The 22,669-nt window shown below is 43.9% G+C and overlaps 1 protein-coding gene across 13 annotated transcripts in view; it reads left to right on the forward strand.

Annotated features, from left to right (window-relative positions):
- LOC147013294 (regulating synaptic membrane exocytosis protein 2-like) overlaps positions 1 to 22,669 on the forward strand; it is a 124,612-nt gene that overhangs the window by 24,246 nt on the left and 77,697 nt on the right. For 8 of the 13 annotated variants that reach the window (XR_015051255.1, XM_085854987.1, XM_085854985.1 and 5 more), the window contains 13 exons: positions 223 to 287; positions 994 to 1,110; positions 1,221 to 1,320; positions 3,363 to 3,486; positions 4,494 to 4,540; positions 4,681 to 4,793; positions 5,596 to 5,640; positions 5,745 to 5,875; positions 6,762 to 6,933; positions 7,399 to 7,543; positions 7,680 to 7,751; positions 7,920 to 8,073; positions 17,655 to 17,756. Coding sequence is in view for 12 of the 13 variants with exons in the window: in XM_085854987.1 (XP_085711113.1) it covers positions 223 to 287; positions 994 to 1,110; positions 1,221 to 1,320; positions 3,363 to 3,486; positions 4,494 to 4,540; positions 4,681 to 4,793; positions 5,596 to 5,640; positions 5,745 to 5,875; positions 6,762 to 6,933; positions 7,399 to 7,543; positions 7,680 to 7,751; positions 7,920 to 8,073; positions 17,655 to 17,756 (1,387 nt within the window). In the remaining variant the exon portion in view is untranslated. The remainder of the gene's footprint in view (positions 1 to 222; positions 288 to 993; positions 1,111 to 1,220; positions 1,321 to 3,362; positions 3,487 to 4,493; positions 4,541 to 4,680; positions 4,794 to 5,595; positions 5,641 to 5,744; positions 5,876 to 6,761; positions 6,934 to 7,398; positions 7,544 to 7,679; positions 7,752 to 7,919; positions 8,074 to 17,654; positions 17,757 to 22,669) is intronic. The other 5 variants (XM_085854988.1, XM_085854989.1, XM_085854980.1 and 2 more) reach the window with 3 other exon arrangements.

Raw genomic sequence — 22,669 nt, forward strand, 5'->3', positions numbered from 1 at the left:
GAGTGGTGTTGGTCGCCGAGAGCCAGGGCAGGGCAACGTTTGTTGATAGGTGGTATTTGTGCTCCATCATCACACATTAACATAAATTTTCAGTTTTTGTTGCTGTAATTGTTTCATCTCTATTTGGGCTGTCCTGAAGAGCCAAATGATTTCCTGAAATTGAAAAATGAGATGATGTCGAGGTGAGAGTGTCATGTGTCATGTGTCATGTGTCATGTACAGATAAAGACGCCTATCTACGTGGAAAATGGCATTCCAGCTTTTCTGAGCTTACTCACAGCAGTGCGGTGAGAATGTGTGACTTCTCTGAGATTGTTTTTATTCACTCATTTTAAAGACTCCTCTCCATAAAATCCCTTGTAGTTTTGCTCAGTTTGCCCAGAGTTTACTGACTCCATCCTATTGAGTGGCATATTGTGCACTTTAGAAGCTGCAGCACGTGTTGTGCTTTTACCGTAGTATATTGTGCTTAAATGTGTGTATATGTAAAGGATCATGTCATTCCGATAAGTGAATGCCAAAAAATGAATCAACATAATATAAAAGTGTGTAAGGTGGGTGAAGTATAGGCATGATGGACCAAACAGCCTCCTCCTGTGTCTAAGTTTCCTTGTATGTCGATGCCTCTTGTCCTGTTGGCAGTAAATCCGAAGCAGGACAGTACTCTGATCAATGTATTGACATGTGGTGTTCAATATTGGTATGTGGTGAAACTATTTAACTTGATCTATCAGTGGTACATAAAGCAGGGAATAATTAACCACAGTATCTATTTTGATGAATTCACGAGTTTTATTTTTCCTCTCCTGAGATGCAATTGTAACACATAGCTCAGCTTTACAGATAGATCTGCTTTTTCACCCTTATTTCCTTTCACACGTTGTACGAAGTAACCATCATCAATGTCCGTAATTCTAACCTCATTGGATGATTTGGAATATTCTTCGTGAGTTATTTCTGTTGTGGTGGAACACCCTTCCCTTTCTGTTGTAGCCTGTGGTCTGGACTCCATCTCAAGAGGGCGACCGCCTGCTGGGCAGGATGGTGCTAAACAAGCGTTTGAAGGATGGCACCATGCCACATGATTCTGGTGTTGTTTTAGGCCTTAAGGTATTTGTACACACCACCATTATCATTGAGCATGCGTGTGGAGTCCAAAACACCTTGTGTTTTTGTCACAAGTATCCAAACCAGCCGGAGGCACGTCTTTCTGTGTGCAGGTCGTAGGTGGCAGGATGACGGAAGGTGGCAGACTCGGCGCCTTCATCACAAAGGTGAAGAAGGGCAGCTTAGCAGAAATTGTAGGCCGCCTGCAGGCAGGTATGCTTCCAAATGTAAGGCCTGCTCTCTTCCATCTTATGCAGTACTTCAGCATGAGTTACCAGCCGACACTCACTTAGATGGAATTAAAACCTTGAGAGGGTGCGCAATAACCTCTTCCCCGAAAATACCATCCTCACCTTATCCCCCAAACCCCATCCTCATCTCCACGCCCCAACTTCGTCCTCACCTTATCATCTCCCTTTCTTTACTCTCTCAAACCTCATCTTCACCTTTCATTCAATTTTATGTGGTATCCATGTTCTCTCTCCATACTAAATGGTTCCTAAATGCGAAATGAAATATACTTTGGAACACAAGCTAGTTTCCTTGACTTCCCTGGCTGCATGACTTTATTTTTGTTTCATTTTACAAACGAGCAAATACCACCCGTCCCCGTCGCTTTGCTGACGGGAATACAAAAGGGGTAGGGGAAGAGGGTTCTGAATCGGAGGAGGATGGGAAGAGGGTTCTGGATAGGAGGAGGAGGGGAAAAGAGAGAGGAGGGAGGGGGAGTAAGGAGGGAGGGAGAGTCAGGAGGGTGGGGGAAGGGAAGACAGTGTGATGTGAGAGGAAGGGGAGGCAGACGTGCGGTGAAGCAGTAATGACGATTCATACTGTCTCATCAAAATGATCCTGCATAGAATAACTGAAAATAGAAACAAAATAATGTCTGAAATCCATTTTCTACCGGTCATACCATAAATACCACCCAGAAACAAACACCGCCCGGACACAAAACCCAATGTGTTCAACTGGACATCACATCTGCCAGAATCCCCACCCCTCTCTCTGTCTGAATTTATCTGGATGGTAATGCATGTCCGGATGGTGGTTATCTCTGCAGGCATTTGGACGGTAGTTATTTCTAAATGGAGCCTCCCCTCAAACTGCCTTCTGCTCCTCTCCCTTCACGCTGCCTTCCCTTCCCCCACCCTTCCTCGCTCCCCCACCCTCCTCGCTCCCCCACCCTCCTCGCTCCCCCACCCTCCTCGCTCCGGCACCCCTCCTCAGTCTCCCCCACCCCTCAGTCTCCCTAACTCCTCGCTCCTCCACTCCTCTTCTCCCCTCTCTTTTCCCCCTCCACCCTTAGTATAGCTGTTGTCCAGATGGTGGTTATGTCCTGACGGACACGCCCCTCACTCTGCCTTCCCTTGCCCTCTCCTCACACTGCCTTCCCTTGCCATCCACTGCCGTCCTCTCACACTGCTTCTCTTGCTGTCCCCTCACACTGCCTTCCCTTCTCCAACCCCTCCTCGCTCCTCCCTCCTTCCTCATTCCCCCACTCCTCCTCACTGCCTGCTCCTTCCTCACTCCTTCAACCCTCCTTGCTTCCCCTCTTTCCTCACTCCCCCACCCTCCTCGGTCTCCCTCCATCCTCTCTCCCTCTCCTCAGCCTACCCTCCCTTCTCTCTCCCTTCCCGCCTTCTTACTCCCCCCCTTAATATTCCCATTAGCAAAGTGATGGGTTGTATTAGCTTGTCGTTAATAAACCGATGCGGCCTGTTCCAACTCAAGGCATTGTTGAGCAGGCCGAACAAAATGGCGAATTAAGTCCCCAGCGAGGTAATCGAGGACGCCTTAAGACCCCATCAAGAGCGATGTGTCTGAGGATGCGCCTGATAAAGGACATAATTAAATAAGGCCGTTAATTATCTTCAAAAGGGGGTCACTCATGCATTCCTTGGGAGTGAGACACATGCACATACGCATGTATGCATGTGCACACACACATGCACACGTACACACATGCACGCACTCACACACACATATGCACGCACACGCACATACACACGCACATGCACACGCACATGCACACGCACACACTGACATTTATTATTATTATGGTTAGCTAAGGCTCGTTGTGGAACTTGTACACAAACCACATGCAGGGCAAATACATTGATAGACACCGATGACATTGATAAAGACATTGATAGACACCATTTTTAACAGGCCTTTGCCATCACAAGGTAAATAACCTTTGAGTGAAAGCTCTTAATGCCCACCAAATAATCCCTGTGTGGGGTATCTGTCCCCAGGAGATGAGGTGTTAGAGTGGAACGGACAGTCCTTGCAGGGTGCTTCATTCGAGGATGTGTACGACATCATTCTCCAGTCAAAGACCGCTCCACAGGTGGAACTACTGGTCTCTCGACTCCTCAGGCAAGGTTTATGTGGGAATGTCAGGCCGGTTAGAGAAGGTTGATGACGAGAGAATTAGACTGGTGGTAAGATAACAACTTGGAGATTGTTTCCTGCTGAACTCTAAATTTCCATGTATGGCAAAATGACTTCGTTTAATAATATTTTTCGTAAATTTCCATTCTAATGTTCTATACGCAGCGTGCATGCTGATCACATATTGCCAGGGGCGGCAGCGCCCGGGGTCCAGGTTCATACCTGTGCCCCTTCCATTTCAGTTCCTTTATCAAAGTGCATTCTGATGATCGGAAAGGTGATCCATGTTTACCGAGTAACACCGAGGGCAAAATCCCACCCATCGGAGAGGCCCCGAAGATAGATGTTCACGGACCGAGAAATGATTAGTACTACTCGTGACTTTTCGTCAATTTATCATTCTCAGTCATCATTACCATTAACATAACTCAGAACCTTTTAATCTCCGAGGCCTGGAGCAATGGGAACCGGACCTTACACTGCCTGTGAAGTTGTGTAAATGCATTTTCAAGTTTGGACAAAAACCTCCCTCCAAAGTGCAGAAATTCCTGGATCGTCATTTTAGTCCCCAAGGTAGTGTTACCATTGTTAACTGATTAACCATCGATTCATCGAATTCACTGAGGCTTGTACTCATTGTACTTACCAAGTTGATTATTGAAATTGCCGAATGAACTTCAATGCTGTGTCTTGACCAAGCTATTGGGTGGGGTGGGTGGAGGGTAGAGAGAAGGGTTGTCCACACCCCTCACCTCCTCCTACTATGCTTGCATATATTACCCTTAATTAAATAGATTGTTCTTTGTGTCAATGCTGAGAACTCTGTTTTGTTTGTAATTAGCTAATTGTAACATACGTGCCATTAGAGTGTGGAGTGAAGTCCAAATGATATCAGAATCGTTTGAGGTTTATGTTATGACACAAAATAGTTTTCCACTGAAACCTTGACGTCACTTTTACAAACTACATCTGTCCCTTCATCGCACCTGTAGGGATTCGGTGAAGACTTCTGAGGCCTCTCAACGACACAGGGAATCTAGTAAGCGGCTCGTCGTATTGCTTTATCAATCACATTCCAGTTTTTATTCATTGTGAAGTTGTACCGATTCATTGAGACCATTTTGAAAGCTCTCCTCCTTTGGTTGCACAGCAGATAATCATGTTTAATGGCACTTTTAGGTTCCAGTTCGTTTGAGTCCACGAAGATGGAGCAACTTTCTGCCTCCATCACCTCCCTCACAGGATCGGGGACCTTACAGGATGTGCCGCAGATCCTTCCGGGAAACCTGACGGTACATTCCCACCCCGCGTCATCTTCGGCCGTGCACCCCTGCTGTTATAGACAAGTCTAAGTATGTATGCATCTCTTGTACCATGCTCAGGTTATTCAGAGTGTCTGCATCAGGTGCTTTGCATATCCTTTTCTTTGAAATCCTTATCCATCACTTGCTTGCTTGCTTTATCCCTCACTCCCTCCCCCACCTCACTCTGCCATCACCCCATCCTTCAACTTGCTCTTTTCTAGATCACACCATCCACATTTCTTGCTTGTTCCGTGTATTAAATTCTCCTTCTTAGTTTTATTTCCTCTCGGCATGCCACGTCCATTTTCATCCCTCGACTCCGGACTACATCATAATGACAAACAACCGAGTTAAAATAGACGATCAATAATGGAAAGGAAAATATCTTCTGAAAGCAATATTTTCTCTTTTTTATGTGTTTTGTGGTATCCAAGGTACCTGGAAGAGCTTTTACGCACATTGCACGTTCATTAAGGACACGATAAGTCAACGAACATGGGATTTGGACCCAGGGTCACCGCATTACTAAACGAGTGCTTAGATGTGAAGGTTGAACAGGCTGCCCTTGATTTAAGCCTTTGATTAAGGCCATCTAGGTTGGATCCAGGATGTGATCATGCCATTCATGCTGCCTTGTATCGCGTACACATCCGTTGTTGCCTGTGGTGTTTGTGAAGGCTTTCATTTATTATTTGCAACTTTTTGTGGTCATTATGGGTCTGTTCTCATTTTGTGCTTGCACTTATGTTTTGCATTTTGCTTTCTTTTTGTATTTTCATCCTTGGTTCAGAAGCGATATCGTGCTAGGAGGCGCAGCCGGACCCCCAGATTGAAGGTACTGTGCTATGTTTTTGGGAAGGGGGGGGGTGGGGAGAGGGGTGCAAGCTTTGGATTCATCCTTGCACATTAGCAAACAGGACGCTGCGTCTGCCGTTGCAGGTACGGCTGTGTTGTGACGATGGGGAGCAGCAGTTGGTGGTGACAGTTATCGCAGCCACTGACTTGCCTTCCAGAGTGGATGGGCGACTGTGCAACCCCTACGTTAAACTCTATCTCCTACCTGACCGCAGGTTCCTCAGGCACTCACACCTTTGTGCGGTCACTTGCACCAGCGCAACCTCACATGCAGACACATTTTGGACAAACACACCTGAATACCATTGTGTACGCACATGTTTCACGAGTTCAACATCATAAGTCATGGTTATCTCGAGAAGTCTGCAATATGATGTAGTAAATTAGCATCTGTATGAATTAATGCAAAATATTATTGACCAATTAACATTCGTCAGTCCTTGAAATGACTTTGCCACAAACTTTTTTTTGTGGTGGCAACCACTAAACCCACATGGTTGAACACTTGAACAGGAAAGTAATGATGAGTACGTGAGCGGTTACCTCGCCAGAATGAGTAGGTTGGTCCTCGGCATGAAAATCCAGTGCATTTCTAGCCACAGGACCCCACTCTTGCTATTACTCACCGTGCTCAGAGTGTAATACACCACTATCTGATGTAACAGACACTTGATGATCCTGGCATAGGCTCATGTAAAGTGAAACCAAAGAGTGATGAATGGTCGTGCAACTTCACAATCACTTAGTCATACCATTTCATTCGCCACTTTAGTATTTTTTTTTGACTTTTTCTTTGTGTATTGTTTTGTTTATTTTACACCGATGCACCATGTTTCTGCTGCAATCCTTCCTACAATTTGCTATTTTGCTCTTTGTTTTACGAACTCGGTTTATATAATTTGATTGTTATGATATACAGAGGAAACTACAGCATCATGGACTTGCAATGACACCATTTTGCTCCGAACTAAAACGAAGACACGATAGTCTAAGCATTTGTAATGCATTCGCACACCTTGCACATCAGCTGTACACTCCGCCACGCACATCGGTATGCTTGAAGGACTCACCGAAATGAGCCATTGTCATTCTTGCCCCCAGTGAAGCAAGCAAGCGTCGTACAAAGACCCTCCGCAAAACCCTGGAACCGCAGTGGGGTCAGACATTCGTATTCGGACTGGCTCGCTGGAGTGAGGTCAATGATCGTATGCTGGAGCTCACACTATGGGACCAAACTCGGGTCCATGATCAGGAAAGCCACTTCTTGGGGGAGGTGAGGACCACCGGGATGATCTGCTCATAGGAACAGCATGTGAGGAGCTTGTGCATTCATTACACGCTAGACCAGGGTGTTAGGAGGCATCAATGTGCTTCAAATGAACTTATGAGGGTTCTAGGACATAATGAACAAATCAATGGTGTATATGGGAATTTAATCGTGGATCCAAACATTACGAGCCATGTTGTGTTCAGATGGGAATAACAAACAGACATTTTTGACTCCAGTGCATCAGACGAAGTTGACGAGTGTATCGCCCATCTTTGCTCAATGTCCAAGTAAACTTTAATTGGAATGAAGACCGGGTGTGAAGTTGTTTGACGACTGCACAGTACCAATATTTCGAAACAAAGCTAATGTTGTATAGCCATGTTTTATCGTCCACAGCACCCAATTGCTGTACGTGAAAGCCAACGATGAGTGTGCATGGCGACGTCTACGGCTTTCTGTCCCTGCTAGGTGTTGATAGAGTTGCAGACGGCATTGCTGGATGATGAACCGCACTCGTACAAACTGCAGACGCACAATTCTTCCTCGCTTCCTTTACCCAAGCAATCTCCTTATCTACCTCGTCGAAGTCCCATGTCAGACAAGCGGCTACAAAGTGAGTGCTTGTGCCTGCAACGATTATCCTTTTACTTTGACATTTCATTTCTCGGGTTCACTTTCCTTGTGGTCAATTCTGGCCTTTGGTTTTCAGGTCTTTAGTTCTTTGAACCTCAAAATTGTCCTTTCAACAGGGTCTGCTCGAATCAGCGAGGACGAGGTGTCAGACTATGACTCGGAGGATGGAGTTGGCGTGGTTGCAAGCGGTGAGTAAGTGATTTGACACTTTCATGAGTCGTTTTTATCAAAGGTTAAGAAATATTATGTTTTCAGACTTCATAACATGCTTGTGACTTTGTCTCTCGAAAGGTTGCACTTTCATCGCAAACTAGAATGAGAGACCATGACGTTAAATATTGGTTGTTATTTTCCAGCTCGTAGGTATAACTACAAAGGTGCCAAGGCTGCGTCGCTGGCTGTTCCAGAAGCATCTTCTTCCTTAGCTCGCAGGTCTCGTTCAATCTCCCCACACCCAGCCGACAAGATGGCCACCTCTCAGACCTGGTCTCCAGTGGTGTTGCAAAGGAGGTATCTTTGTCGTGCCACAAATCCATGAACGCATCTCTTCACATGACTGGATGGATGTACAGAGACATGACAGAAGTAAATAGACACCATGATTTTAAAAGAATCTATTTATTGAACATTTGAAGTGTATTTGCTCCATTTCAATACATACACTAGTGTTTGGTAGACTTGCCATTTGCAGATTTCAATGTTTTTACTCTTTCAGGCATAGAACTAACGAGTTCTGAAATTTACTGTTGTGGGATCTCTGCCCAGGCTTCACGCAAAAGGTTTTGGAATTCTGCCCGTGATGTTGGTTTCCTGGACGTTTTCCGCACAGCTCGATACAATATGGCCCAGAAGTGTTCAATGGGATTCATGTCAGGAGACTGACTTGGCCATGGAAGTCACTTGATCCCATTTCTGTCCTGCCATTCTTTGGTCTTTTTTGCAGTGTGGCATGGAGCTCCATCTTCCATGAACAGAGTGTTGTTTTTGACCATCTGACCAGTGGAGAAGACAGGGAGAAGTCCATCCTCAAGGATAGAAATGTGTGTCATGGTGTTGATGTTGCCAAAACACTCCACAAGCTCTGACCGACCAGCACTCCAGATTGCTCCCCACACCATCACTGAAAAACCACCGTGTTTGACAGTTGGCTGCAGTCTGTTCAAAGAGAACTCTTGATTGGGAAGTCTCCAGACCCATATGCATCCACTTTCAGAAAATTTCGTAAATTGGGACTCATCTGAAAAAAATGACAGTTTTTAAAAACTCCAGGGGTCTGGTGACCATCTTGTCAGCCCACTTCTTTTTCCTTTAAATGTTGGCTGGTCTAAGAAGAGGTTTTCTCTTAGCTGCTCTCCCATAGTAGCCCAGTTGATGAGGGAACTGCACGGCAGTTCTTGAGCTAACTTGGACCTCTTCTGCAACATCTGCTGCCTTGCAATGTGGAGTTTTCTCAATGGACCGCTTGGCTGCTTGAAGACACCTTTCTGAGGGCAGGTTCGACCAGAAAGGGAAGCTGTGGATTCCTTGCCTTCGCTGGTGAATTGCACAATCACCTGATTGACCGTCAAAAGCGGAATGCCAAGGTTCTGAGTTATGTGACGCTGGCTGACTCCACCTTCCGATTGGCCAACAATTCGTGCTCTGAAAATTGCAAAGGGCATGTGCTCTTTGGGTTCGAGCCATAGTTAATTGTCATACACAACCCAAGAACTCGTTTCTGCAAATAAATAGTTGAATATTAGGACAAATCACTGAGTAAAACTTGCTTTATACAGATGGAATGAATAAACTTGAGGTATGTATTTACTTCTGTCATGTCTCTATATAGTAGGCTCCATCGGTATCGATCTTTTTCAATATCGATATCCCGGTGGGGTCATATCACGGTGTATATCGGCATATCGATATATATATCTTTTTTATTTTAAGAATTAATTTTTATACATAATGGTCCATTACGTATTGATATATGACATACACATCATTGACATACGGTAATTTTTCAAAGTATTCCCACACGAGGCTTCCCCCCCCCCCCCCCCCATGATGGGAACGGTAGTTTTACTTCCAACTTCAACTTGTTATCTTGCCAAAACGAAGTTTTTGCAAGATATGTTAGTCAGCTTGTATGTTTTATTTTTGTTTGTTTGTTTGTCTGTAATCACGTATAAAAAATTCTGCAAAGCACAGTTATCATCGGAAATTTTTGTAACTTCGCATTTCAGAGGCCTATAGAGGTCCCTTTCAGTGCACAAAATTTTGAAGGTCAAGGTCAAAGGTCAAGGTCACTTTGGCGCAAATCAGGGGAGTCGACGAAACCCTTATTTTTTGAGTAATTTTGATCGGATAGTCTTCAAACTTCATGGTAATATAGTTCATGGTCTGGCGCTCAGCTGATTAATTTTTGGTGGCGATTGGCCTTGACCTTCAGATGTTTTTTTGTTTTTTTTTTGTCTATAATCACGTATAAATCACTGCAGAGCACAGTTATCATTGGAAATTTTTGTAACTTCGCATATCAGAGGCCTATAGAGGTCCCTTTCAGCGCATAAAATTTTGAAGGTCAAGGTCAAAGGTCAAGGTCACTTTGTCGCAAATCAGGGGAGTCAACGAAACCCTTATTTTTTGAGTAATTTTGATCGGATCGTCTTCAAACTTCATGGGAATATAGTTCATGGTCTGGCGCTCAGCTGATTAATTTTTGGTGGCGATTGGCCTTGACCTTCATTGTTAGTGCCTCAGGTCAAACATATTTGACCCCAAGGTCAAATTTTCAAGTTTTAGGAACGATATCGTGTAGTACCTCAAATTGAACACCTCGATGAGTGCTTTCTAGATATGTCAAGCTTGAGAGACATTATGACATCATTTGGTGACGTTATGAGGCAAAAGCATATTTTTCATGGTTACTCTGTAGAACGATTCTCATCGGAATCTCTCGTAGGCAGATATTCCTCAAGAAGTCGCTCCTGGTGGATAGCAGCTCTGTTCACCTCAGTGTGACCTTAAAGAAATCACACGTGGTCACCTTTTGGCAAGATACGGGTCACCCTGCGGGTGACATTGCTTTTTTTTATTTTTTTTATTTTTAAATGATTAAAACTTCTAAAAAAATAGATTTTGTTTCAAAGCTAAATCAGTATTGATTGGTAATCGACACAGGTTGAGAATCGAGATCCATTGCCATCGCCACACCAGTATGACTATCACGGAACGTTGCATCAGTATCGCTTTCATACCATTATCGCAGATCACTGACTGCGCAGGAATTCTAATACACATCCGATTCATCGATCTATAATTCCAGCAGTGTGTGTGTGTGTGTGTGTGTGTGTGTGTGTGTGTGTGTGTGTGTGTGTGTGTGTGTGTGTGTGTGTGTGTGTGTGTGTGTGTGTGTGTGTGTGTGTGACCGCCGTTTCTCGACAACCACTGGTCCGATCTAATTGAAACTTGCCAGATATATTGCTGGGGACCCGAGGATGTGCCTTTTCAAGGTTTGATATTAATCGGACAAGTGCTTCCCAAGTTATGGCCATTTATTTACCAAATCAATGACAAGACACGTTGCGTGGGCGTGACCGATGGGGAAGGGAAGCTCAGCCGCGTTCCCCATTACGGGTTACAACGTACGGGCTTCCGGATAATGATGACTTCTTGTATTCTAATAATGTCTCGATTTCTTATGCGCATTTATAGATTAACACAATGCCCCAAGTTATGATCGTTTTCATATTAGATGGTGCATAAATTTCGGTAATATCAGAGTGCTGGTGTGCTCCGAACCAGGAAGTAAATTTTTTTCTCTCTTCTCTTCTCTTTTTGTTTTTCCTTGCCACGACATTGCAAAAAGGTAAAATACGTTGGCGCTAATTGAATAATTGGGTATTACAACTAAATTGCGAATAATCGTAACTGCGAATAATATGCGAATTTCCGGGCCACGCACGTACGGACAAGCGAGAGTGAAGAAACGGCCTGTGTGGTTGTTGTTTGTTGCTCGCAGTTTGAATATTTATAATTTTTTTTGTTGTTTTTTTTTAACGGGCATGTACTAGTCTATCTATCATTCCAGCAATGTGTGTGTGTGTGTGTGTGTGTGTGTGTGTGTGTGTGTGTGTGTGTGTGTGTGTGTGTGTGTGTGTGTGTGTGTGTGTGTGTGTGTGTGTGTGTGTGTGTGTGTGTGTGTGTGTGTGTGTGTGTGTGTGTGTGACCGCTGTTTATCGACAACCACTGGTCTGATCTAATTGAAACTTGCCAGATATATTGCTGGGGACCCGAGGATGTGCCTTTTCAAGGTTTGATATTAATCGGACAAGTGCTTCCCAAGTTATGGCCATTTATTTACCAAACTAATGACAAGACACATTGTTGCGTGGGCGTGGCCGATGGGGGAAGGGAAGCTCAGCCGCGTTCCCTATTACGGGTTACAATGTAGGGCTTCCAGAGAGTGATGACTTCGTGTATTCGAATAATTTTTCGATTTCTTTTGCGCATTTATAGATAAACACAATGCCCCAAGTTATGATCGTTTTCATATTAGAGGGTGCATAAATTTTGGTAACATCAGAGTGCTGGTATGCTCCGAACCAGGAAGTAAGTTTTTTTTTTTAAGGAAGTATGTAGTAAGTAAAGAAGTAAGGAAGTTTTTTTTTCTCTCTCTTATCTTCTCTTTTTGTTTTTCCTTGCGACGACATTGCGAAAAGGTAAAATACGTTGGCGCTAATAGAATAATTGGCCATTAAAACCTAAATTGCGAATAGTCGTAACTGTGATATGCGAACTTCCAGGCCACGCAAGTACGGGCACGCGAGAGCGAAGAAACGGCCTGTGTGGTTGTTGTTTCTTGCTCGCGGTTGGAATATTTATTTATTTATTTATTTATTTATTTTACGGGCACGTACTAGTATAAATAATAACCAATTGCTTTAAAACCAGCCATGATGGCAAAGAAAAATGTGATTGCTTGTACGATGCTTGGACGCTGATGGTTAAAAGTGAAAAACCCACTGTACTTGCTTCCTATGTCAGGTCAGGTTAGATCTGTGACCTGCAACAGGTACCATGTAAGCCTGTACTAACCTGTTCCATGGTTGGTTTGTCGGCGACGAAACCGTCTCCCCCACCAGGTGTTTGGATATGGACACCCAGTAGGATTAAAAACAAAACCTGTCAAAGGGCGGAGGAGCTCCTTGTGAGCCAACGGCCATCCATATCTAGTGCCCAACTGTGTCTACGGACGTCCTCCTGCAGTTGGGTTACTCTTTTATTTGGAGGTTGGTGGCAGGATTTGCACTCTGGCCACCGTAACACCCTTCATTCTGCAAAACACAAAAACGCAAAAAAATCTGAAAACCCACTCTGTGGGAGTACCTCCTGTGCAGCTTCCCTTCGCAGGGCAGCTCACCGGATGACGGGATTGGGGCAAAGCCTACGGGACCCCCAATCTTTGATGAAAGGAGGGAAACCACAGGGTAACCTCCCTGGGTCAGATTGCGGGAGAGTGTGTCGGAGTGGTGCTGAGGTGTCGTCCACCAGACGGCGGTCTCCTTGGGTTAACCTGAGGCGGTCCCTTCGGGTGGGTGCATGGAATGTCCTATCCCTAAGAGAGTATGATCACCTGTCTCTGTTATCATCTGAGCTCAAGCGTTTGAACATTGGGATTGCAGCTCTCTCAGAGGTTAGGAGACCGGATTGCGGCGAGATAATGGTGGGTGGTTACACCTACTATTGGTCTGGTCGCTCTGATGGTTACCATACCCAAAGTGTTGCTGTAGCTGTGTCCAATAAGCTGACTCCAATGATATTTGAGGTAACACCGGTCAACGAGCGTATTATGAGATTAAGGATTCGTCACTCCTGAGGTGTCATTTTCCTGGTCTCTGTTTATGCTCCGACTGAGGCGAGTGATCTCACCGTGAAGGATGCATTCTCCGCCACGCTCGAGTCTGTGGTTGATCAGTGCCCCAGACGAGATACACTTCTAGTCTTGGGGGATTTCAATGCATCGACTGGAACTGATAGGGATGGTTATGAGACGTGTGTTGGTCCCCATGGGTCAGGAACTATGAACCAGAATAGCACTAAGTTCCTTGACTTTGCAATAAGTCATGGACTTAGGATGGCCGGTTCATGGTTTCAGCACCCACAAGCTCATCGCCGGACTTGGTATTCCAACGCTGGCGGTGTGGCAAAGGAGATTGACCATGTCCTCATTGATGGTCGTTGGAGGATGATCCAGAACTGCAGGGTCTACCAGAGTGCTCAGTTCCTCTATACTGACCACAGGCTTGTTGTAGCAACTCTAAAGCTGCACCTTAAATCCTGGAGAATGGTACCATCTCAGCCTAGGCTAGATGTTGGCAAGCTCAGGGATGAGAGAGTAGCTGAGGAGTTTGCGAACAGGCTGAGTGGACACTTGGGGGGTCTGGGTGCTTTGGGGGGTCCTGAAGAGTTGTGGAGTGCCTTCAAGACCACCGTCCTTGATGTTGCCGGTGGATGTCTTAGAAGTCACCGCAGGGCAAAGAAAAATTTTGTCTCTCAAGCGACACTGGATACCATTGACCAGAGTCGCAGGGCCAGGCTGAATGGCAGAGCTGAGCTGTTCAAGGAGCTGAGGCGTAAAACTGTACGTGCACTGAGGGTGGACAAGGAGGCCTATGTACGAGGAATCTGTGAGGGGGTAGAGCATCACCTGTGGACAGGTGATTCTCGTCCCGCTTACAGGGGAATTCACGCATTGCGTTCATCCAAGCCCATCCCTCGGAGCACTGCAGTTAGAGCAGAGAGTGGTAGGCTCTTGACAGAGGAGTCTGAAGTGAAGGCCCGCTGGGCCGGTTACTTTGAGCGGTTGTACCAGGCTGATCCCCCAGCTGTCGAGTTGGACGTCAAGGGTGTTACAATCCCTGTTGCTGACCCTCGAATCAACTGTGATCCACCTTCGCTTGTGGAAACACGGGCTGCAGTGAACCAGTTGAAACGGGGCAAAGCTCCAGGGATCTGTGGCATCCATGCTGAACTTCTCAAGGCTGGTGGAAATGCTGCACTCGTGTCGTTGCATGCAGTTTTGTGCTCTGCCTGGAACACAGGCATCATCACAACTGATTGGAAGAGGGGCCTTGTTGTTCCTCTCTGGAAAGGGAAGGGTGATCGCCAAGACTGCAACAACTACCGAGGGGTGACACTGCTCTCAGTGCCGGGCAAGGTCTTTGCTCGGATAATTATTGATAGGGTTCGCCACCATCTGCTTGAGCACCAGCGTCCAGAGCAGTCAGGCTTTACACCAAAGAGGTCAACGATTGACCGTATCCTTGCTCTTCGTGTCCTCACCGAACGCAGACGAGAATTTCGGCAGGGGCTGCTTGCAGCCTATGTTGATCTCTGTGAAGCGTTCGATTCAGTGAATCGGGATGTCCTCTGTAGGATTCTTGGTCTTCCTGGCGTGCCACCAAAACTGATCTATCTGATGTCTGAACTCTACTCTGGTACTGAGAGTGCTGTGAAGTGTGGTGGTACCATCTCTGACTTATAGTTGTTACTGGAGTTCATCAGGGGTGTGTACTGGCCCCCACACTTTTCAGCACTTGTATGGACTGGATTTTAGGGAGGATGTCGGGGAGATCAAGCTGCGGTGCATCGTTTGGGAATGTCAAGATCTCGGACCTTGATTTTGCAGATGATGCAGTCATCTTTGCGGAGAATTTCGATATCCTTTTGGGGGCCCTCGAGGTGCTGAATGACGAGTCGGAGGCGCTGGGATTACGGATTTCTTGGGTCAAAACTAAGATCCAGGCTTTCAGTGACATCTTGGATGCTGCTGTCCTGTCTGTGTCTGTTTGCGGTGAGGATGTTGAGGTCGTGGAGAGATTCACTTACCTTGGCAGTGATATTCATGTCTCTGCTGGCTGTGAGTCAGAGGTCAATAGACGTCTGGGTCGGGCCTGGGGAGTCATGGATTCAATGGATCATGGAGTGTGGCGCTGCCGGTACCTGTGCGGGAGGACGAAAGTCCGAGTCTTCAGGTCCTTGGTACTTCCAGTCTTGCTCTATGGATGCGAGACTTGGACTCTGACCAAAGATCTGAAACGGAGACTTAATTCCTTTGGTACCAGGTCTCTTCGGAGAATCATTGGCTATCGCTGGTCGGATTTTGTGTCCAACGAGCGGTTGCTGAGAGAGACTCGGATGAGATTTGTTACCTGCGTAGTCCGTGAGCGTCAGTTGCGGCTGTATGGACATGTGGCTAGTTTTCCTGACGCTGATCCTGCTCACCAGATTCTCTCAGTGAGGGAGTCTCATGAGTGGAGGAGGCCAGTGGGCCGACCACGTGCCTCGTGGTTGCAGCAGGTTGACCATCATCTCAAGGAGATGGGGATGGGCCTGGCATCTGCTTGGGGGATAGCCAGACGGAGGCCCCTGGAGTACCAGCAGAAAGTGGACGCAGCGACGCGCTGTTCTGGCACATGCTCCCATACCTGTTCTGACCTGACCTTGCTTCCGAGTATGTCTTGCCGTCATACATTCCACTGTTCCAGGTGTAGCAGAGTCCATCAGAGCTTTGTAAATCATGTAGTCCATGTACGGTATAAAAGATTGTTAATACCTTTCTTCGATTTGTTCATTGTTGGTATCACACTATCACAGATATGTTGGTATCATATCTACTGATTATTTTTTTCATACAGATTTTTTTCTTCGGTATACCGGTATTATTTATTTCAAATTCCACCCTACGAGCAGGGAGCAGCTGTTGTTTATCTTACACGATGATGAAAATCGCTGCGCCAATGACCGGACTTTATTGGGGAGTTTTTGCAGGAAATTTTTTTCTTTTATTTAATTCCACAGTGATTTGCACACACTGAGGAATTCATTGTATATTATAGCCGACAGATAATGAGTTAATAGGGTAATTAATTTGGGTCATTGTAATGAGGCAACTGAGTTAATCGGGTAATTAGTATTCGTAACGTGGTGGTGGAGGAGAATGGTGGTGAGGATGGGGGTGGTGGGGGAGGATGCTGGTGGGGATAGGGGTGGTGGGGGAGGATGGGGGGTGGGGTGAGGATGGTTTCGGATGTGGAATAAACAGGGAGTTTGAAGGGGATGGTGTGAACTGTGAAGTGGGAGTTGGGATGTGGAAGTACGACGAGAGGGGTTTGAGAGGGAGGAACGAACGGGTGGAGTCAGCCTTTCGGTGAGGAAAGTTTCCCATGAGAATTACAGGGTTTGAAAGGCAAAAAGGACAGAATTGTGAGGATTGAGGAGTCTGTGAGTTACTTTTTGGAAGTTAAATGGCGAGGGACCGGCGATGGATGGGTTGCTGGAATTAAAGAAGGGTTAAAAGATGGATTGATAGACAGAGGTTGGAGGGATTAAAGAGGGATTAAAAGATGGATTGTTCGACTAAAAGACAAACGTTGGAGAGTTGCGACTCAGGGGACCGGGGACATTACTCAGGGAATGAAATATGTCAAACTCAACGCCATTTCCTTCCCCCATCCCTCCAAACAACGGGTGGGAACTGAAAGTCTATTCTCCATGCACATTGAAGATGTATCTTATTCTGGGAACGGGAATGATTTCATACTTCATACTGGTATCGCTTTCATACCGGTATTGCTATCGCATATCACCTACTCGGCACAGGGTTTCGAAAGCACACCTGATTTATATGGAATAATCAATTGGCAATTGCTTTAAAACCAACCACGAGGGAAAAGATAAACGTGATTGCTTGTACGGAGCTGATGAGCTTTGGATGCTGAGGTTTAAAACTTAAATCCTACTGCACTTACTTCCTGGTACATCTTGACGTCATACATTTCACTGTTTCTGCTCCACGTTTAGCTGAGACACCGACCGCATCAAAGCTTTTTTAACCATGTACGGTATTTAAACATTGTACACACCTTTCTTCAATTTGTTGGTGATATACTGGGGGGGGGAGGGGGTTCATATCAATTTTTTTCAGTCTACCGGCATAGGCATATGAAAAATTATATTGATATATCACCAGACTCTAATGTTGTTTGTTTTTGATGACTTATAATGCCTGATAGCATGTGCACTTGTGAGATATTTTGTGTTTGCAGCACTGATCAAAACCAGGCCCCAATACATACCCATCGAGTGGGCGCTCCTCACGTGGTTGAATCGCCTTGTACAGATCATGGACCCTCTACCACCCAGAATGTGTAAGTTTTTATTTGAACTTTGCATTCCAAGCACATGACTTGAACACAATCCAGCTCTGTCACTTTTATTGAAATATTTTGTTTTGAAACATATCTGAAAAGTGAGATTGAGTCTGAGTTATCATGTGGTCTATACAGTATTCTATGAAAGTAAAATTACATGGTGATGCTTCATCGTTGCTAACCTCTTAATCGTTGCTCACCTGTGTGAGTATATGTGCAGAGTTATTGACCATTTCCATCATCCTCATAACCTGGAGGAATCCAGCTAATGCTACCGAGCTCAAAAACACACTCCGCATACTGGTCGTTTATCTACGTATGTTTACCTGGCCTTTTACATTCGATCACTACTCTGAAAGACTTCAACACAACAATTCAAAATAATCAACCTTTGTTGGTCTTAAAGTTCAAATCATTGTGTTTATTCTATCCATTGGGACCATACTCTATACAGTGTTGGTGCTGCTAAAGCAGTCTCCTGGACTATTGAGCACAATCCTGGACAGATCACCACTCCGACACAGGACACTCAAATTGCTCAATCATCCCAGCAAGCTGGTACTCATTTTGCTGACCTTGGAAGGATGACAGGCTGAATCAACCCCACCTGGTATTAATTCAATGGCCGAATGGGATCCCAAGCCCAACCACCCTAACCATTAAGCCAACACCAGGCATGTTGTGTTTATTGCAATAGTTATTTTAAAGATATTTGCCAGTTTTTCATTTTATATTTGGTGGGTTTTTTTGTGGTTTATAATTGGTGGTTTTACAGCAGTTTGAATTTGGTGCTTTTACTACGGTTTATATTTGATGTCTTTTTCTGTAGTTTATGTTTGGTGGTTCTTCTACAGTTTATATTTGTTTTTTTCCATGGTTTATATTTAGTATTTTTTGTATTTTTTAATTTGGTGGTTTTCTTCGGTTTATATTTGGTGGTTTTCTTTGGCTTGAATTTGGTGGTATTTCTCCAGTTTTTATTTTGGGGGGTTTTTCTGTATAAATTTGGTGGTTTTTATATTTGGGGTTTTCTTTTTCCTCTAGTTCAAATTTGGTGGGGTTTCTATGGTTTATATTTGGGGGGTTTTTTCTGGCGTTATTTGTTGGTGTTTATACAGTTTATATTTGATGTTATTTCTATGGTTCATATTTGGTGTTTTTTCTTTGGCTTGAATTTGGTGGTTTTTCTCCAGTTTTTATTTTGGGGTTTTTTCCACTAGTTTAAATTTGGTGGGTTTTGTATGGTTTATATTTGGTGATTTTTTTTTTTTTGTGGTGTGGTTTATATTTGGTGGTTTTTCTCCAGTTTTTATTTTGGGGTTTTTTTCTGTAGTATAAATGTGGAGGTTTTTATATTTTGGGTTTTCTTTTTCCTCCAGTTTAAATTTGGTGGGGTTTCTATGTTTTATATTTGGGTTTTTTTCTGGCGTTATTTGTTGGTGTTTATACGGTTTATATTTGATGTTTTTTTCTATGGTTTATATTTGGTGGTTTTTCTTTGCTTGAATTTGGTGGTTTTTATCCCCCGCCGCGTGGCGGAGGGGGGATATTGTTGTCACCCGGGTCGTCCGTCCGGCTGTCCGTCCGTCCGTCCGTCCGGGCGTCAACATTTATAGCTGTGAGTGCGATAACTCATAAACTGTTCGCCATATCGATTTGAAATTTGGGTCACACATGTACCACCTGAAAAGGAAGAACTCTATTGATTTTGGGCGTGGCCAGATCCAAGATGGCCAACTGGGGCGGCCATCTTGAAAAAAATGTTTTTTGTAATAAATAGAAAAATGCTTATCTGATTTCAATTATTTTTCAATGGCAGGGGATTCCCCATCTCTGATGGTAAATTTCTTTGGTTTATATTTGGTGATTTTTTTGTGGTGTGGTTTATATTTAATGATTTTCTATGGTTTATAATTGGGTTTTTTTATGCAGTTTATATTTCGTGGTTTTGCTGCGGTTTATATTTGTTTTGTTATCTTGCCAAAACGAAGTTTTTGCAAGATATGTTAGTCAGCTTGTATGTTTTTTTATTTTTTTATTTTTATTTTTTTGTTTGTCTGTAATCACGTATAAAAAATTCTGCAGAGCACAGTTATCATTGGAAATTTTTGTAACTTCGCATATCAGAGGCGTATAGAAGTCCCTTTCAGCGCATAAAATTTTGAAGGTCAAGGTCAAGGTCACTGTCGCAAATCAGGGGAGTCGACGAAACCCTTATTTTTTTGAGTAATTTTGATCGAATCGTCTTCAAACTTCATGGGAATATAATTTATGGTCTGGCACTCAGCTGATTAATTTTTGGTGGCGATTGGCCTTGACCTTCATATTTTTTTTTGTCTGTAATCACGTATAAATCACTCTGCAGAGCACAGTTATCATTGGAAATTTTTGTAACTTAGCATATCAGAGGCCTATAGAGGTCCCTTTCAGTGCATAAAATGAAAGTCAAGGTCAAAGGTCAAGGTCACTTTGTCGCAAATCAGGAGAGTCGACAAAACCCTTATTTTTTGAGTAATTTTGATCGGATCGTCTTCAAACTTCATGGGAATATACTTCATGGTCTGGCGCTCAGCTGATTAATTTTTGGTGGCGATTGGCCTTGACCTTCATGGTTAGCGCCTGAGGTCAAACATATTTGACCCCAAGGTCAAATTTTCAAGTTTTAGGAACCATATCGTGTAGTACCTCAAATTGAACACCTCGATGAGTGCTTTCGAGATATGTCAAGCTTGAGACATTATGACATAATTTGGTGACGTTATGAGGCAAACGCATATTTTTCATGGTTACTCTGTAGAACGATTCTCATCGGAATCTCTCGTAGGCAGATATTCCTCAAGGAGTCGCTTCCTGGTGGATAGCAGCTCTGTTCACCTCAGTGTGACCTTAAAGAAGTCACACGTGGTCACCTTTTGGCAAGATACGGCTCACCCTGCGGGTGACATTGGTTTATTTTTTTCCTCTAGTTTAAATTTAATGGTTTTCTTAACAGTTTATATTTGGTGTTTTTTTTTCTGTGATTTATATTTCATGGTTAAATAACTATTAAAAGGAAGATAATTAGCTATTCATTAGTTTGACCCGAAACACCTCGGGAAGGTTTTAAAATAAATAAATTTTTAAAAACCTTAATTAATTAAGCTTTTTTCTTCTTCAAATGTCCTTTATTACCTTCGCATTCTGTGAAAGGTTATGTTTTGGTCGGCGTGTATTTATTTATTTATTTATTTATTTATTTGTAATCTTGTGATTCGTATAACTCAAAAAGTATTAAACCGAATTGCATGAAATTTGGTGGGATGATTGGTTATTAGCCAGGAAGCATTCGATTAGATTTTAGGATCGTTCGGGTCAAAGGTCAAGGTCAAGGTCACGAAAAGGTCAAAATCGTCTTTTTACCATAACACGGTCAATTTTTATTCAATTTGCATGCAACTAACGCCAAAATGTTCAGAATTCAACGCCTCATCTTGTGATATGCAATATGACACAATGACACCCATACTCTTGTTACCGGTTAGGGGTCAAAGGTCAGGGGGGTCACGACTTGAAAAATATGCGGTTTTTGTCATAACGCGGTCAATTCTTGTCCGCTTTACATGAACCCAGCACCAAAATGTTCAGAATTTAATGCCCAATCTTGTGACACAATGACGTCATAACACATGTCACCGGTTGGGGTAAAATGTCGGGTGGGGTGTCACGCCCTTGAAAAATATGCGGTTTTCGGCATAACTCAGTCAATTCTTATTCGATTTGCATGAAACCAGCATCAAACGAGATTACCTTCTCTTGTTGAAACGTTGTATTCACCGAGCTTGCGAGTGAAGACTCGCCAAAACGACGTGAGTTGATTGTTGTTTAGTCCGTAGCCCCCGAAAGTCGGTGGGGGGGGGGTCATGACATTATAAATATGTGGTTTGTGTCATAAGACCATTCATATGAAACCAGTTCCCCACACTCATACCAAGAACAAAAAAAGTAGTGGCGGTGAAGGTATGCGCTCTATGAGTGCCCGTTCTAGTTTGAGCTGTTGCAGTCAATACTTTGTGTGGGAGAAGGTGGAATGTGAGGAGTGGGGTTGTGTGCAAAATAGCTGTTGGTAATCGCTATCAACATTGTTTGGGGATTTTTCTGTACAAGCATTGCCTGAGTGATGAGGGAAGTTGTAATTGTTGTACTTTTTCTCTGTCTTCTCAAATGAGCTAAGAGCTTTACATCAGTGATGTTGAACTCAAGTCTGGAATCGAGTCCATTTTTGGGGGGACTTGGACTTGATTCTTCAAGACTCGGACTCAGAATGCCAAGGACTCGGACTCGGCCCGATTCCAGCTCAAATCCAGCAGAACTTAGCATACAGTAAAACCTTTTGTGTGCAGTAGAAATAAAAAAGTAAAAAGGTTGTTTGGACCATCCTTTCCATATCGTACTCTAACCTTTTAACACGATACATCATATTAAATTAGCAAAAGAGATGTGAAAATATCTTCTAAATACATTTTCTAAATAATAAGGGATGCCATTTGTAGTATCAGGAAGAAAACTGTAGCATCTATTTCTAAATTTTAGAAATATTATTTTATTCATTCTACATGAGATACAGGGTTCGTTTTGCAGAGCCAAGGTGTTCGGGTTAGTGTTTAGAATTTATGTGCATTCGGGTGGTCCTTATTCCTCAACTTCAGATTTTCTAAGCTCCAACCCCCGGGATTCATTGGAATAGTCGAGAAAACTCTCCTGGTGAACTTTTTTCCAATCGGACAACATTTACCCCTCCCTCATCGACCTTGAAGTTTCACCCTGAAAAAGAAAAAAATTGTTAGTGGGGCGGTGAAAAGAACGAGTAATACACATTACACAAACACACAGATTGCCGTATCACATCAAAAGATAGGATTGGACATTACAGG

This window comes from Eptatretus burgeri, chromosome 14, assembly GCF_056783735.1.
Source record: "Eptatretus burgeri isolate ZD-2024b chromosome 14, Ebu_testis_v1, whole genome shotgun sequence".
NCBI lineage: Eukaryota > Metazoa > Chordata > Myxini > Myxiniformes > Myxinidae > Eptatretus > Eptatretus burgeri.